This window comes from Diabrotica undecimpunctata, chromosome 5, assembly GCF_040954645.1.
Source record: "Diabrotica undecimpunctata isolate CICGRU chromosome 5, icDiaUnde3, whole genome shotgun sequence".
Lineage (NCBI taxonomy): Eukaryota > Metazoa > Arthropoda > Insecta > Coleoptera > Chrysomelidae > Diabrotica > Diabrotica undecimpunctata.
In genome coordinates this window covers 45,386,651-45,402,180 of record NC_092807.1, presented here as the reverse complement: position 1 = coordinate 45,402,180, position 15,530 = coordinate 45,386,651, and the positions used below count along the sequence as shown (strand labels likewise).

Sequence of the window (15,530 nt, the reverse complement as noted above, 5' to 3'; positions counted from 1 at the left end):
GATCGAACATAAATTAGACTTATAATAATAATACAAGTGAATATAAAATAGATTGTGAAAATGGCTACGATTTATGAGCTGACAGTGACTAATTTAAGAAGACATCTTGAAGACAGAGAATTAGCTTCCACCGGAAAAAAGGCTGAGTTAGTCCAACGACTAAAGAACGCCTTGCTAGAAGAAGGACTAGATCCAGAGACTTATATATTTGAAGATGCTGTCCTCTCGTCGATTTCGAAAGTTTCTGGTGATGTAGCCAAAGTTTCTGGTGATGTAGCCAAAGTTTCTGGTGATGTAGCCAAAGTTTCCGGTGATATCGCATCATTAGAGAACAAAGTTTCTGGCGATATTTCGAAGGTTTCCGGCGACATCGCTTCTTTAGAAAGCAAAGTTTCTAACGAGATTTCTTCCCTGGAAAGCAAAGTTTCTGCTAACATCTCTTCAGAAATCTCTAAAGTCACTTGTGAGATGTCTGCCCTGGACGATAGAATATCTTCGTTAAAAAACCAAGTTGCTGCCGATAAGTTGGCCTTCGAAGAAAAGATTAAAGAGATGGAAAGGAAGATGGAAGAAACAGGGACAGCAGAGAGAGGTAACAATCCGATTACAGTGGAGATAAAAGAAGACGAGACGAAATGTAAGTTGGAAATACGGCCGAAATTTGAAGGAAGTGGAGGTTCTGTCCATGTGAAAGTCCCAACTTTCGACGGAAAATCGTCATGGAACAACTACATGAAACAGTTCGAATCAGCTGCAAGAGCGAATGGATGGTCTGAAAAAGAAAAGGCTGTAAACCTGACTATCGCTCTTCGAGGAGATGCCTTAGATGTGCTTCAGACCATAGCCGTAGAGGAGACCGATGATTTCGAACAACTGAAGAAGAGGTTAAATATGCGATATGGCCACGAACATTTGGAGCATGTATATCAGTCGCAGCTTAAAAATCGTAGACAGAAGAAAGATGAGGCTCTTCAAGAATATGAGGTAGATATTGCCAGATTAGTACGATATGCTTATCCAACAGCTCCCGAAGACATGATGGAAAAATTGGCCGTTCAAACGTTTATTGATGGTCTTCGTGATCATGAAATGCAGAGAACACTGCGATTAGCTCGTCACAAGACGCTGGTTGATGTCTTATCCGCCGCCCTCGAATACGAGTCAGCTACGCAGGCCTCTGGAGGATACAGTAAAGTTAGGACTGTAAAAGAGGAAGGAGATGAAGATAAACTTGACCAGCTCGTTAATATGATGAAAATTATTACATGCAAGAAAACGAAGACCATAAAATCAAGAAACTCACCATCAGGAAAACCAGAACGAGTTGGCTTTAGGGGAGCAGCTTCGACCCGGAACTTTTCCAAAGACCCTCTTATACTAATAGCTTCTTTGAAGTGTCGTGAAGATAGTGTATATGTAGATGGAGAAATAAATGGTAAAAGACATACGTTGTTGGTGGATACCGGAGCGACCAGAACCATTATACGTCCAACAGTTATAAACAGCCGAAAGAAACTGTTACCAACGAGGTTACGACTTCGGACCGCTACAGGTGAAAATGCCAACATTCATGGAGAAATCCAGGTACAATTGGGAATTGGGGCAGAAAAGTTTGTCCATACTGTTATAGTTGCTGACATCGAAGAGGATGTTATATTAGGAATGGACGTAATGAATATGCATGGATTCCAATTGGATTTTAAGAATAAGGTAATCAAAGTTGGCAACGAGGAGGTATTTCTCCATCCACATAATGACAACACTGTGCAAGCAGCCATTACAGAAGATACAGTCGTGCCTGCGAGAAGCGAAACGATCATAGTAGCGCGACTACAGGGAATTGTAGACGAAGGGAGACCTGTTATGATGGAGCCTTGGAACCACGACGATGAGGTTGGCCGTGGAATCATAATTGGAAAGGAATTGGTGACTTCGGCTAAAGAAATTCCTGTGAGACTTATCAATGTCAACGACTACCCAGTGACCCTAAAGAAAGAGACAAAAGTAGGAACTTGTGTACCTGTGACATCCATAATTCGTCAGGCGACAACATCTGATAATTCCAACGACAAATTCGACCAAATGGTTGCAGTTGCAGGACAGTCTCTAAATCAGATGGAGAAAAGGAAATTAAGGGAATTTCTTCGGCAGTATCGTGATATTTTCGTACCGAAAGGAGGAAAGACGGGAAGAACTACCGTTGTTAAGCATAAAATTGATACTGGTAATGCTAAGCCAATTCGTCAAACAGCTCGACGATTACCACAGGCGAAGAGAGCGGAAGCTGAAACGATTGTTCAGGAAATGAAGAAAGACGGGGTGATAGAACCTTCTACGAGTCCATGGGTCTCTCCGGTGGTCCTGGTTAAGAAGAAAGACGGAACGACGAGGTTCTGTGTGGATTACCGTTTGCTGAACAACGTTACCAAGAAAGATAGTTATCCTCTGCCTCGGATCGATGACACATTGGACACATTGGCTGGAAGTAAATTGTTTTCTACTTTAGATTTAAAGTCTGGATACTGGCAGGTAGAAATGGACCCAGTCGATAAAGAAAAGACAGCCTTCACCACAGGATCTGGATTGTGGCAATTCAACGTTATGCCATTTGGACTTTGTAATGCTCCTGCGACATTTGAGAGGCTTATGGAAAATGTGTTGAGAGGGTTATCTTGGAAAACATGCCTGGTTTATTTAGATGACATAATCGTCTTGGGGGAGACATTCGAAGATCATTTGAGGAATTTAGAAAACGTTTTTAATCGACTTAAAGCTGCCCAATTGATGCTAAACCCCAAGAAGTGCCAGCTATTTCAAGGTAAAGTCAATTATCTGGGTCATATAGTCAGTAAAGAAGGAGTGGCCGTGGATAAGGGAAAAATCGATTCCATTAAGGAATGGCCAAAACCAACTGACAAACATCAAGTGAGAAGTTTTCTTGGACTATGTACTTACTACCGGAGGTTTATTAAGAAGTTTGCAGATATCGCTAAGCCATTAACGCGACTTACAGAGGAAGCAAGAGAATACCGCTGGGATATAGACTGCCAAAATGCCTTTGAGACCTTGAAAAAGCATTTAATAACAGCACCAATTTTAGGGTATCCACTGCCAGAAGGAGAGTTCATCTTAGATACAGATGCAAGTAATGTGGGAATTGGAGGAGTGCTGTCTCAGATTCAAGGAGGACAGGAACGAGTCCTCGGATATTTTAGTAAAGTTCTTTCAAAACCTGAGCGGAATTATTGCGTCACGAGAAGAGAACTTCTGGCAGTAGTGAAATCAGTAGAGCACTTTTATCAATACCTCTATGGAAGAAAGTTTCTAATCCGAACCGACCATGCCGCCCTTAAGTGGTTGATGCAGTTTAAGAATCCAGAGGGTCAGATAGCCAGGTGGATCGAACGACTCCAAGAATACGATTTTAAGATTGAGCACCGGGCCGGAGTTAGCCACAGAAACGCTGATTCTCTTTCCAGAAGGCCATGCTCAGCAGAGTGTTCCCACTGCAACAAAACGGAATCCAAGGAAGCAGCAGTGCTAAGAACGACGATTGTCAACGACGACTGGACGCCTACTAAGATCAGGGAAGAACAAGAGAGAGATCCAGTTATACAGAAAATCCGAAAATGGAAAGAGGAAAACCGTCGACCACCTTGGCAGGAAATATCAAACCTATGCTCAGTAGTTAAGACGTATTGGGCCCAGTGGGACTCATTTATCATCGAAGATGGCTTGCTTAAACGAGTCCTGGAAAATGATGACGGTTCAGAGAAGAGAAGACAGTTGGTGATCCCAAAGAGCAGAATAGCCGAAGTACTTCGTCAGTTACACGACAGTCCATCGGGAGGGCATTTTGGTGTAAGGAAAACCCTTCAGCGAATTCGGGAACGGTTTTATTGGATGAACAGTTCCGACGATGTAAAAGACTGGTGTAAGAAATGTACTATTTGTGCCATGAGTAACGGGCCTTACCGAAAAAGGAGAGCTCCTATGAGACAATATAATGTTGGAAGCCCGTTTGAAAGAATAGCTTTGGACATCGCTGGGCCATTTCCAGAAAGTGAAAATGGAGGCAAGTACATGCTGGTAGTAATGGATTACTTCAGTAAGTGGGTCGAGATTTACGCACTTCCAGACCAGAAGGCCGCCACCGTTGCAGATAAGTTGATCCAAGAATATATCAGCCGATTTGGAGTGCCTTTGGAGATCCATAGTGACCAAGGCAGGAACTTCGAAAGTGATCTATTCCAAGGAATATGTGATAGACTAGGCATGAAGAAAACAAGAACTACCGCGTATCATCCGCAATCGGATGGTATGGTAGAACGAATGAATAGGACAGTTGGCAAGTATTTGACAAAGATGGTGTCCGATCATCAGCGAGACTGGGACCAATACCTTCCGTTCTTCACAATGGCCTACAGATCTGCTGTTAACGAATCAACGGGCCAGACACCAGCCAGAGTCCTATTCGGACGCGAAATGCGACTACCTTGTGATCTAGAATTTGGGTGTCGACCTGGAGAAGATGTAGCAGGTGAAGATTATGTGATCGAATTACGAAGAAGAATGGACGATGTACATGAGTTGGTCCGTTCCCACCTTCAGATCGCTAGCGACCGAATGAAGAAACGGTACGATACACAAGCCGAAAAGGGTTGCTTTAAGAAGAACGACAAAGTATGGCTGTATAATCCCAAGAAGCGAAAAGGTTGTTCTCCCAAATTGCAGTAGTTTTGGGAAGGTCCATACCTCATTATGGAGAAGATCAACGATGTCATCTACCGAATAAGCAAGATTCCGAAGGGAAAGCCGATGATAGTACACCATAACCGGCTGGCGTCTTTCGAAGGTGACCACGACGTAGATGAAGAAGTGGAAGTAAACCAAGTCCAAGACGTGTCTGACCTCACGTTTGAGGAATTCATGGGTGCCTATGGAGGTACCGGTAAAGCAAGACATGGTGTTACCACTGAAGAAAAGCAAGATCTACTCGCGCTCCCCGATGACTACTCGCTGGCCCTTACCATCCCGGCCAGTATCAAAGACGCACCAGGGTTGGCATGCGTCTTTCGAAGGAAGTTTGGTCGAGTTGCAGAACTTCAATGCCAAGTGCCAGCTCCCGGTAAAACCTTGAAACTCCAAGATGCATCACGTTACCTTTTCTACCTGGTAACAAAAGACACTGCCCGTGACCAACCTACCTACCGAGATGTATGGGAAGCCTTACTTCAATTGAGAGAGCACGTACTAGAGTCCGACGTGCAAAAGTTAGCCATGTCAAAGTTGGAGTGCCGCCAATTAGATTGGAGGGTTATCCGAAATATGGTGGAGGAGATCTTTAAAGACACCGAAGTCCAGGTGTTAGTCTGTTGCAATCCGCATAGTTACTGGTGCGGAGAGAAAACCGTCCCTTGTCATTTTTATACAACTGGAAGTTGTAAAAGAGGGTCCAGTTGCCGATACCAGCATACAGTTCCGGTTCCAGTCCCGACAAGGTTCCAGGAGGAACCATCTTTTAAGAGGGGGGCAATGTTACGATAAATATACTGGCCTAACTTTTATGACTAATTATTCTGTTTTATTGTAGAAATTTCGGTGGAAGTCTAGAACCAAAATTATGGTGAATGAGCCGGCTAAGCTTCTCGATCTTTCGATGCTGTTCTAGTATATCAGGATTTCGTATATAAATACAACATTTTTATATGGAGGGCCAGTTAATTCTCAAGACCCGCGCACGCGAATTTGTTACGTACGGATATAATAAATTGTAAGATAAGTTAAAATAAATAAAGAAATAAATTAAATCCGTAAGTGTTATAAATATTGAACCTTTTAATAAATTCACAACATTATGTTATTTGTTGAGCTGCTTTTAATTGTTTTATATTGTGATACATTAGATGAGTTAGGGTATAAGTTTCTTAGCAAGTTGTTTACAAAAGATAGTACCATCTTTTTATGTTGTGGTGGTAGTAATGACATTGCATGGGAGATTCCATGTTCAGTTTCCTTATTTGCACTGTAACCTTTTGATGTTGATGGCATTGATTGAGAATTTGTTGCCCAGTTCAATCTTCCCTCCGGATTAATTAATTGAGCACTATGTTGTTTTTTGTCATATCCTGTCATGTTTGGTTTCCTTCTTTTGGTGGGTTGAGATTTGACGATTTGGTTATATTTTGGTATACTTTTGTCATTCTTTATGGCTTCTATTCTTCTTTCTGTGATATCTATTATATTATTAGGCTTGGATTCTGTATGCAAGACAGGAAAATTCTCTTCGTTCAAAGAGTATTCCCTGTTTTCATTTTTTGGTATTTGCATGTTTGCTTCATAATATGAGATGTTAGAGAAAGACATTAGGGCTTTTATTTCTTTTTGCCGTTGGAATTCTTTACATTTTTTATCTTTAGAGATATGATCATGATTTTTACAGTGTATGCAGTATGTTTCACAATTCGAGGCTTCCCCGTGTTGGTTTTTCCCACAGTTCTGGCACTTTGGGTTCCCTCTGCATTGATTATTACTGTGACCATATAACAGGCAGTTTCCACACATTAGGACTGGGCTGACATATGGAATAACCCTCATGGGTAATCCATACACAAGCACCTCCCTGGGCAGTGCTTTTCCTGTAACTGTTACGCATATGGTGGTTGTTGGTACATAGTTTTGTTCTTTTCCCTCTTCGATAATTCTCCTATTTAGTCTTTTTATGTCAATTACTTTACAGGATACTAATTTTGTTTCGATTGTATTTTTAATTTCTACTTCAGATATTTCTTTACATATGTTCCTTATTATACCCTTACATGTGACATTGTGATTTGGGATAAAGACATCATATTGTAAACTTTCCCATCTCTTATCATTCACAAATAGATTTGCCGATTTAAAATCTTTAAAAACAACACCTAACCGGTTTTTCCCTTTACGGTTAAATTTAATAATTTGCTGTAGGTTTAGGTTAAATATTGTTTTAGCAATACTTAAGATGTGAAAATTCCCTATATTTTTGTCTTTTCCCTGTACATATACTTCGAAAGGACCGGAATCATATATATTATATTGGTTATTAATTTTTTTTCCACTTAAATCAGGCGGGGGGTCAGGAGGTTTATCAGGATCGAGGTTAGTGTTAGTGGTCTCCATTTTCGGCTGGAGGAACCGTGTCGTGTATTTTATTACTATTAAGTATGTATGCGGTAGGATCGGGTTACAAACAAAGGATTATTAGTAATAGCCTTATTATCTATATATATCAAAGGAGAAACTTTGAAATGCGTCTATACACTTTGACCTTCACGAATTTTCAAAAGTCATTTTGAATGTTCCAGAACTACTTCTTCTTTTTCGTCTGGGGACTTGTGGGATCAATCTAACAAAATTTTCGCTGCTCCCTCCTTTATAGTTATTCACCTCGAATAACTGGACTATCAGGAACCAATTAAAGCCAATAGGGTGGATCAGTTTTATGATATAGAGTTAGTATCTCGATATGAACTACCTTGGGTTTACTTCTAACTGAAAACTGGATGCGGCAGATTAGACCGTTTATCTAGTCGAACAAAGTCCTTTCTTACGTGTGTGATTGTATTAACATACAGGGTCACCTCTTTCGAAAGTTGTACCAGTAGCATGTATGTCGAGCCTGGCCTTGGCTTTATCACTTCAAACTTTCACGAGCAAATTCGTAAATTTTTTCAACCTTTTTTTCAAATTTTCGATGTACGCCAGGGATGAAAGTTCTTCTTCGGAGGGAGGCAATCTTACGAAAATAAGATCTTAATGAAGCTTCATTTCTCTTCCTGTAATAATTATTGATGGAGAAAAACCAGTTAATTCATGTTCGGAACTTCCATAGGCTAATAGGAATAGAGGCATTAAAGTATCCTAATCTTTTTAATTATCAGCGACAAACATTAAAAGCTATTGACAAACAGTTCTTTTATGTTTTTTGACTATTCCGTTTGATAGTGGATGGAGAGGCGATGTATGAGTTTTCTTAATACCCGAGAGTTTCATTAACTCTTGCCATATCTGATTCAAAATTTCCTCCTTAATCAAAATGTAACTTTAAAGAAACTCCATGTCTTAATAGAACGTGTGTTATGAATGTTTCTGCTGCTGTAGTCTCTTCTTGAATAGAAAGTGGTACAATTTAAGGCCATTTTAAAAAATTTACCACAATGTAAATTGAAGCTGGAAGATCAGTTACAGTTGTTGGCGCTTAAATTTCTAAACATCAGATTATTTAGCTACGGAAAGCTCGAAACGAAAATAAGACATCAAGTAAATAGAGCAAACAGAGCCGCAACTTGCTTAAATGAAACAATACGGAAAAGTAAAAATGTTGGAATAAGATATAAAAGAAAGAATTAATAAAACAGCCATTAGACCAATAATGACATACGCTGCATAAACACGATCTGACACAGAGAGGACAAAAATGATGTAAACAGCAAACACGAAAACACTCAAGAAAATTGATGTATAAACAGTATGGGGCAGAGCTAGAAGTACAGATATACGACGTAAATGCAGTGAAGAACATCAAGGACTGGGAAAGAAATAAAAGAGTAGAATGTAACGATCAGATAAGCCAAGTGACAACAATAGAGTAGTAAAGACGGCAAGAAAAGGTTCTTCAATAGAAAGTCGATCATTAGGAAGACCACGAAAACGATGGAACAACAATTTACTGGAGGTACGTTAAAAAACAGAGAGAGTCATGTTTACGTAAAAGGAAGAAGAAAAAGTTTAAGTTTTTGAACTAGGTACATAATCACCTCAATATTTTTTAAAGAGCTGATTTGTTATTTTTAGTCTTCTCCTGGTGATTTTCAACTTTCTGACTTATCAATTCCTTATTTTTTAGATCAGTTATTATACTGGGCGTTTCTGGTAGAGAGTTTTCGTTTTCTTTTTTAAACATTTCTGTAAGAAAGATCTCCCATATATCCTGTTTTATGTGTTATTTTCACCAGTTCTTTTATTTCGTTTGTTTGTTGTCTTATGAAGCGCCATGGTTATGGTACATCGGGGCAGGATCCATTTATGAGCCGTTCAGACACCAGACCGCCCAAGGCGGGTCAATATGTATCACCCCTATCATACGAAATAGGTGACGCCTGAATCTAATGTGGCCGGTAAGCATACTAACCAACAGAGAGCGAGCACCTTCTACGGTCTAGAAGTAGAGACTGTTAAGCTGTAAGAATTTTGGATGGCCCTACTATGTGGATCCTAGCCTGCCTCATACCTCCACAACTGGCCCAGGAATTCTGGAACCCCCGCAGAAGCTCTCTAAGACTACCCCGAATAGCACTGAAAGGCACTCCAATCATAGGTTCGGGTCCCACCTGTAGAGTTAATGAGTCCCTGTCGTGCCAGTGCATCAACGCGTTCGTTATCTTCTACGCCTCGTCCCGGTACCCATACCAGGTTAACCCCATTAGTCCGAGTAACATCAGCAAATGCTCTCTTGCACTTAAAAACCAGCTGAGAGCTGACTTTGGGCGCTTCCAAAGCTCTTAGCCCTGCTTGACTGTCAGAGCAGATAGAGATGGTCCTGCCTGAGCAAGCCCTATCTATTATCTCCTGAGCACATACTAGGATTACAAACATCTCGGCCTGAAAGACTGATGCGTGGGAGCCGAGAGTCCAGCCAGATTCAAATCTGATTCCGTTTCCATATACTCCGGCACAAGCTTGCTCGTCTATTCTGGATCTATCCGTGGACAAGGTGAGCCCGTTTCGATGGTTTTGTGCAGGCCTTCGTTCCATCCATTCATCCTTGTCAGGAAATTTAACCAAAAAGGAGGATGGGAACTCAAATTGGGGGGCCATGCTGTCCTATATCATAGAAGCACAGGACAATAATAGAGGGCCTGTCTCCAGATGTCACAATGGCCCATCCGAGCATTTCAAACGAGTATCCAGAGCAGTTAGGACTATATGCTGCCATCATGGATTCGTGCTCTACTAGATACTACTTCTCTAGATGTAGAGAAGGTAAATCCAGCAAAGCTCTAAGAGCCAATATAGGAGTGATCCTCATGGCTCCTGATATGCCAAGGCATGCCAACCGCTGGAGGTGAGTCAGCTGGGGCTTAGCTAAAGCCAGTTTAGCCCAGGACCACCACACAATGACCGTATATGTCAGGATAGGCCGTATCATGAATTGATACATCCAATATAGAATTTTCGGCTGCACACCCCATTTGACCCCGTAAGCTGTTCTTGGCGCCCAGAAAGCTGCCGCGGCCTTCTTCACCATGGTGTCAAGAAGTTCCGTCCATGAAAGTTTAAAATCAAGGATCACTCCTAGGTACTTCACTGACTTGGAAACCAATACAGTTTTACCACAGAAGGTAAGCTTGCTTCTAGGTCCGATGACCCTTCTCCGAGTGCTCCCGGCACCATTCCTCATCCAGCCTGAGGATCACCTGAATGACCTCGAGCACTGTTCTCCGGAAAAGCTTCTCAGCCAGTATAACTACGTCACCTGCGTAGGCTTGCGCATATATACCTTGTTCGGACAGTCGCTGAAGAAGGCTGTCAATCACCAAGCACCACAAGAAGGGGGATAAAATTCGTCTCTGAGAGCAACCACGAGATGCCGACACCCGAACGCAACAACTGTTTCGTTATGCATCTATATGTCTCTGAGAAAGCAGGGCTGGTTCCACCTGATCAAGCTGCAGCCAACCCTATGCCTTTCCGAAGCATCACACATGGAGTCAAAAATAGTGCAACTAAAGGCGCCCTCAATATGCATAAAGATACCCGGGCTGTATTGCTTACAATCTACCACCCGCTTCACTCTGTAGACAAGGTAATGTAGGGCCGTCTCACAAGACTTCCCACCCTGATCGGCGTATTGACATGCATGTAAAGGGCTACCCCTAAGTGCTCCATCACATATGAACCGATTTACGAGTCTCTCTAAAGACTTTTAAAGAAAGGATGAGAAACTGATTGGTCGGAACTATTTATCGTAAAATCGGGTTTACCGGCTTTATGAATAAATACGACCCTAGTTCTCCCACAGGGTAAATGAATATATTCTATCGCAAGACAGGCTCTAAATATCATAACTAGTGTGGGGGCTCTAAATATCATGATGAGTGTAATGACAAACACAGATGACCCCAGACGTATAACTATAAATGGCAGTGAGATAGAACAAATCCAGGAATATATCTACCTAGGCCAAATCCTGAGACTTGACAAAGAGAACCAAAGTGCGGAAATTACTAGAAGAGCAAGATTAGTATGGGCAGGATTTGGAAAACTTAGTTGAATACTTAAGAACCGCAAAATACCCCACCACTTGAGGAGCAAAGTGTTCAACCAATGCATCCTTTCTATCATGACATATGGATGTCAAACCTTGACCCTAACCAAGGCAAACATGAATAAACTAGCCACAACAGAAAGAATAATGGAAACAGCAATGTTAGGTATACTACTGTCAGATAAGAAGAGGAACGACTGGGTAAGATCCAAAACAAAAGTAGAGGACATAGCAACAAAAATTGCCAAAATTAAATGGAGCGTCGCGGGCCACACTGCTCGACAAAAAGACCAACGTTGGAATACTACAATACAATATTGGAGATCTTACGAAAGTAAACGACCAAAAGGAAGACCACAGATGAGATGGATTGATGATATTAAAAGAATAGCCGGAACAAATTGGAAATATGTTGCTCAGGATAGAGACCGATGGAAGGAGTTGAAAGAGGCCTATGTCCAAATATGGACTACAGAAGGCTAAGAAGAAGAAGAAAAAGAAGAAGTGTGGGGGCCTAGACCCTGCTAGGGGAAGAAGGTCTAGACCCTGCTAAAGCAGAGCCTCTTTTTCGGTAGTTTTTTATGTTAGTTGCCAATCGATGCGTTTCTGTTCTTCTTCTCTTATATTTTTGGTATGATTTATTCGTTTTGCCGAATTTATATTATAGAAAAGCTTATTTTTTTTATTATTAGAAAAAAGAATATTCATCCTATGAAATCGTATTTGTTTTTTAGTTTTGTTCCAACTGCAATATTACATTGGTCAACTAAAATTAATCAATATTTTGTCTTCATTTTCAGGTTTAAAATACCAAGAGAAAAACAAAAAAAAAAAGAAAACTTTAAAAATTTAAATAACCAAAGTGAAGTTATATTTAAAAAAGTAAGAAGTAAGAACTACTCTATTTTAAATAACCTATAAGTGTACAATTTTAAGGTGTAAAATATAATATATAATATTAAAAACAATGGTTTAAAAATAAACTCATTTATGACAGTAAAGTTAAAATACAATTCTCAAAAGTGAACTCGTCAAAGAGATTCCAGAAACAGTCCCTTTTAATTACGCAAAGAAAAAGACTAAAGTGATAAACGTAAGTAATAAAACGAACGTGTAGGTGTAAGCTCATCATCAATAAAAACAAAAACCAAAAGAACATCCCAAAGTTTGTGTTGAGCGCAAGAACCGAAAGCATCGTGGCTGCTATATAACGCCGTTCAAGCGTCGAAGGATCCCACATTCCCGCGTCGCGAGCGTCCTTTTGAATAGTCCTACCACCTGTTAGGATGAGTTACTTGGCTGGCGTGCTCGTTGCCACTTTCTTGGTGGTAATGGGTCTTTTTGAGGTGAGACTAGTGTTTGGATTCCCAGGGAGTACCAAGGACGTAAAAATAATGGCCCCGATTGATGTTAAGCAAGGAGGGGTGAGTAATTTGCTTTAAATAAAAAATAATTACCAAATAAGCATATTAAACTACATATAAAATGAATTTTGTTAAACATAAGAATTATTTCAAAAGCAGCTTGTAATATCCAAAATATTTGTTCCTAAAACTTTACGGAAGCTTAATATAAATTATTAAGAGACGTAGTCAAATATAACGCTTTACATATATTTAAAAAAAAACTTACTTTGCGAAACTAGCAGTAATATTCTAACCATTTTTCTATTTTTTTAGAGGCTAGCGTTTGGTGGTAAAAATACCCTAGCAATTTTTTTTGACGCAAGATTTTGATGAAAATTTGCGATTAAATTCGTCCTATCCTATTCTTTAAAAATTTTATTTATTTTGCTTGCGCATCTTGAATTTTAGGGTTGAAAACTACCAATTATAACAAAAAAAATCAAAAGGTAAAAAAGCTTGTTATAAGCAGCAATCTTATTTAAACGAACATATACGTATTCCTTAATAGTTCGTAATGCTTTGTGTATTTTTAAACATTTTAATGCTTAAAAAACCACGTAATACCAAATTTAGGTTTGACCAATCTGTATGTTACATCGTTTTCTAATTCCTTACTACTCTTTCGGTCTCTCAGTTTTCAGTGGTATCATCTCTGACGTCTCTCTGTATTTCGACTGTGGCTTTATTTCATCTTAGTGTGAATATGACGGTTTCTATCTCCAGGTCCTCACAGCTAGACAATGTTATTCCAAAGTATTTTACTTTCATTACTTCTTCAAAACGTCGTCAAAATAATGATTTTTCTTAAAACCAAAATTATTCAACGCGGAGACAAACCCGGAAAACCACTGAAAGCACATATAGCTCCCGCGGAAATTTTGAGTCTAGTATATAAATATACAGAAAGTCTATAGCGAGATAAGATGGTAAAATCTGCACTCGGTTGGATTTTTATTTGGGGTTAAATACTTAAAAGTAAATATTTAGAAACCCCCTGAGCTAAATTTTTAGCTGCCTGAGTCTCCCCTGGGGTCCCCTATCAAAAAAATGTGTTTTTCAAAAACAAAATATTCCTGAGCGATTCTTTGCTTTAAAAAATCGGAAAAAATTGATGAACATACCTTTAAATGCCCAAAACACTTTTGATTTTTTTTAGATTTTTTAGATTAAAATTGGGCTCAGAAAAAAAATTTGAATTTTTCAAATAATTATTAGGTGATGTATGTAATTTTTGGCAAACTTCTAAATAATTACGTTTCGTGTATTTTTCCCGTTATTGTGAATGGTAGGGTTAGATTTTCATTTTATTTTCGAAAAAATCTCAAAATTAAACAAAAACCCATTTTTTTTTGGTATTTTCCTACATGTTTTTACCACATAAACTCAACTTCATGTCAATAAATAACGATTTTTGTCATTTTTTCGTTATTTATAATAGCTGGATTACGTTTGGAAATTTTCGAACCGAAATATGCTTAAAATATGACAAACCTTATTTTTTCTGGTCTTTTAAATGACAGTGTTATATTTTTCATTTTCTCTGGAAAATCCTCGAAATTTTGTTGATTTTTGTTTCTCTCGCTCGTTATTAGAATAGTAACTACCATTTAAATGTTTTCATGCTCAAAAACACTGATTTTTTTCAGATTTTTTGGATCATAATTGAGCTTAGAAAAAATATTTGAATTAAAAAAAAAATTTTAGGTTATTTAGGTAATTTTTAGCAAACTTCTAAATAATTATTTGTTGTGTATTTTTTTCCTTCCTTTTAAATGGTTTTATTAGATTTTTCATTTTTGCTCCAGAAAATTCTTAAAATCTCCCCATAAACAGCTTAACTTTATGTCAATAAATAACGATTTTTGTAATTTTTTCGTTATTTCTAATAGCGGGATTAGGTTTGCAAATTTCCGTACCAGAATATGCTTAGATATTTTTTCATCTTAGTTGTGTTTTCCGATTTTTCAGTCGGAATTACCATTTTTATTACCTTTTTCGTATTTATATACTAAATAAAGATAATTGAAAATTACCTAATTAAAAGTTTAAAATTAAATTAAATTAAAAGTTAAGTTTTTAACATAAGTGGTGCAGTAGGTGGTACGGTAGACTAGCAAAAGCTTTATAATATGTTTTCTGTATTTTTAAATTTTAAATAATATTTTCAAAATTGAATAGAGTACAATATATAAATAAAGTTAGATTTAGTACAATATATATATATATATATATATATATATATATATATATATTTATATATATTTATATATATTTATATATAGTTATATATATTTATATATACATTTGTTGTTGTTGTCTTCAATATGGCGCAGCGAAGTAAGAAAAGGAACATGTTAAAATTACACACAACTGGAAAAATGCCGATAAAGAAGAATTTCAAATAAAACTAATAAACAAAGAAAAATCACAAATATTAGAAATAAATAAAACATGGAATGGAATAAAATGGTGGATTTTCAGCAGAAAAAAGTGCACATCACGTAAAACCTAAAAGAACAAACACTGGACGTCAGTAAAAAAACCTTAAAATAGGAAAACAAACGAGTTGTGCAACATACAACAAAAACAGAAAGCCATACTCAAAAAATAGCCGAAATGAATAGGAGAATAAAAAGTATGTGTACCAGAGATAAAAACAACCATATAAATAACAGCAACATGCAAACTGCTACGAAAATAATGATCTATTTAAAAAAGTTAAATATTTAGCCCGAGAATTTATTTCACCACTTCAAGGAATTCAAGACCATAATGAAGAAGTAAAAACCGACGTAGATAGAGACACATGGAAAAATACT

At 38.3% G+C, this 15,530-nt stretch overlaps 1 protein-coding gene across 3 annotated transcripts in view; it reads left to right on the top strand.

Annotated features, from left to right (window-relative positions):
* The window catches only part of LOC140441284 (corticotropin-releasing factor-binding protein), a 447,599-nt gene that overhangs the window by 85,895 nt on the left and 346,174 nt on the right, over positions 1-15,530 (top strand). For all 3 annotated transcript variants that reach the window (XM_072531901.1, XM_072531902.1, XM_072531903.1), the window contains one exon: positions 12,106-12,729. In XM_072531901.1, the coding sequence (XP_072388002.1) occupies positions 12,592-12,729 (138 nt within the window). In that variant the 5' untranslated portion in view covers positions 12,106-12,591. The remainder of the gene's footprint in view (positions 1-12,105; positions 12,730-15,530) is intronic.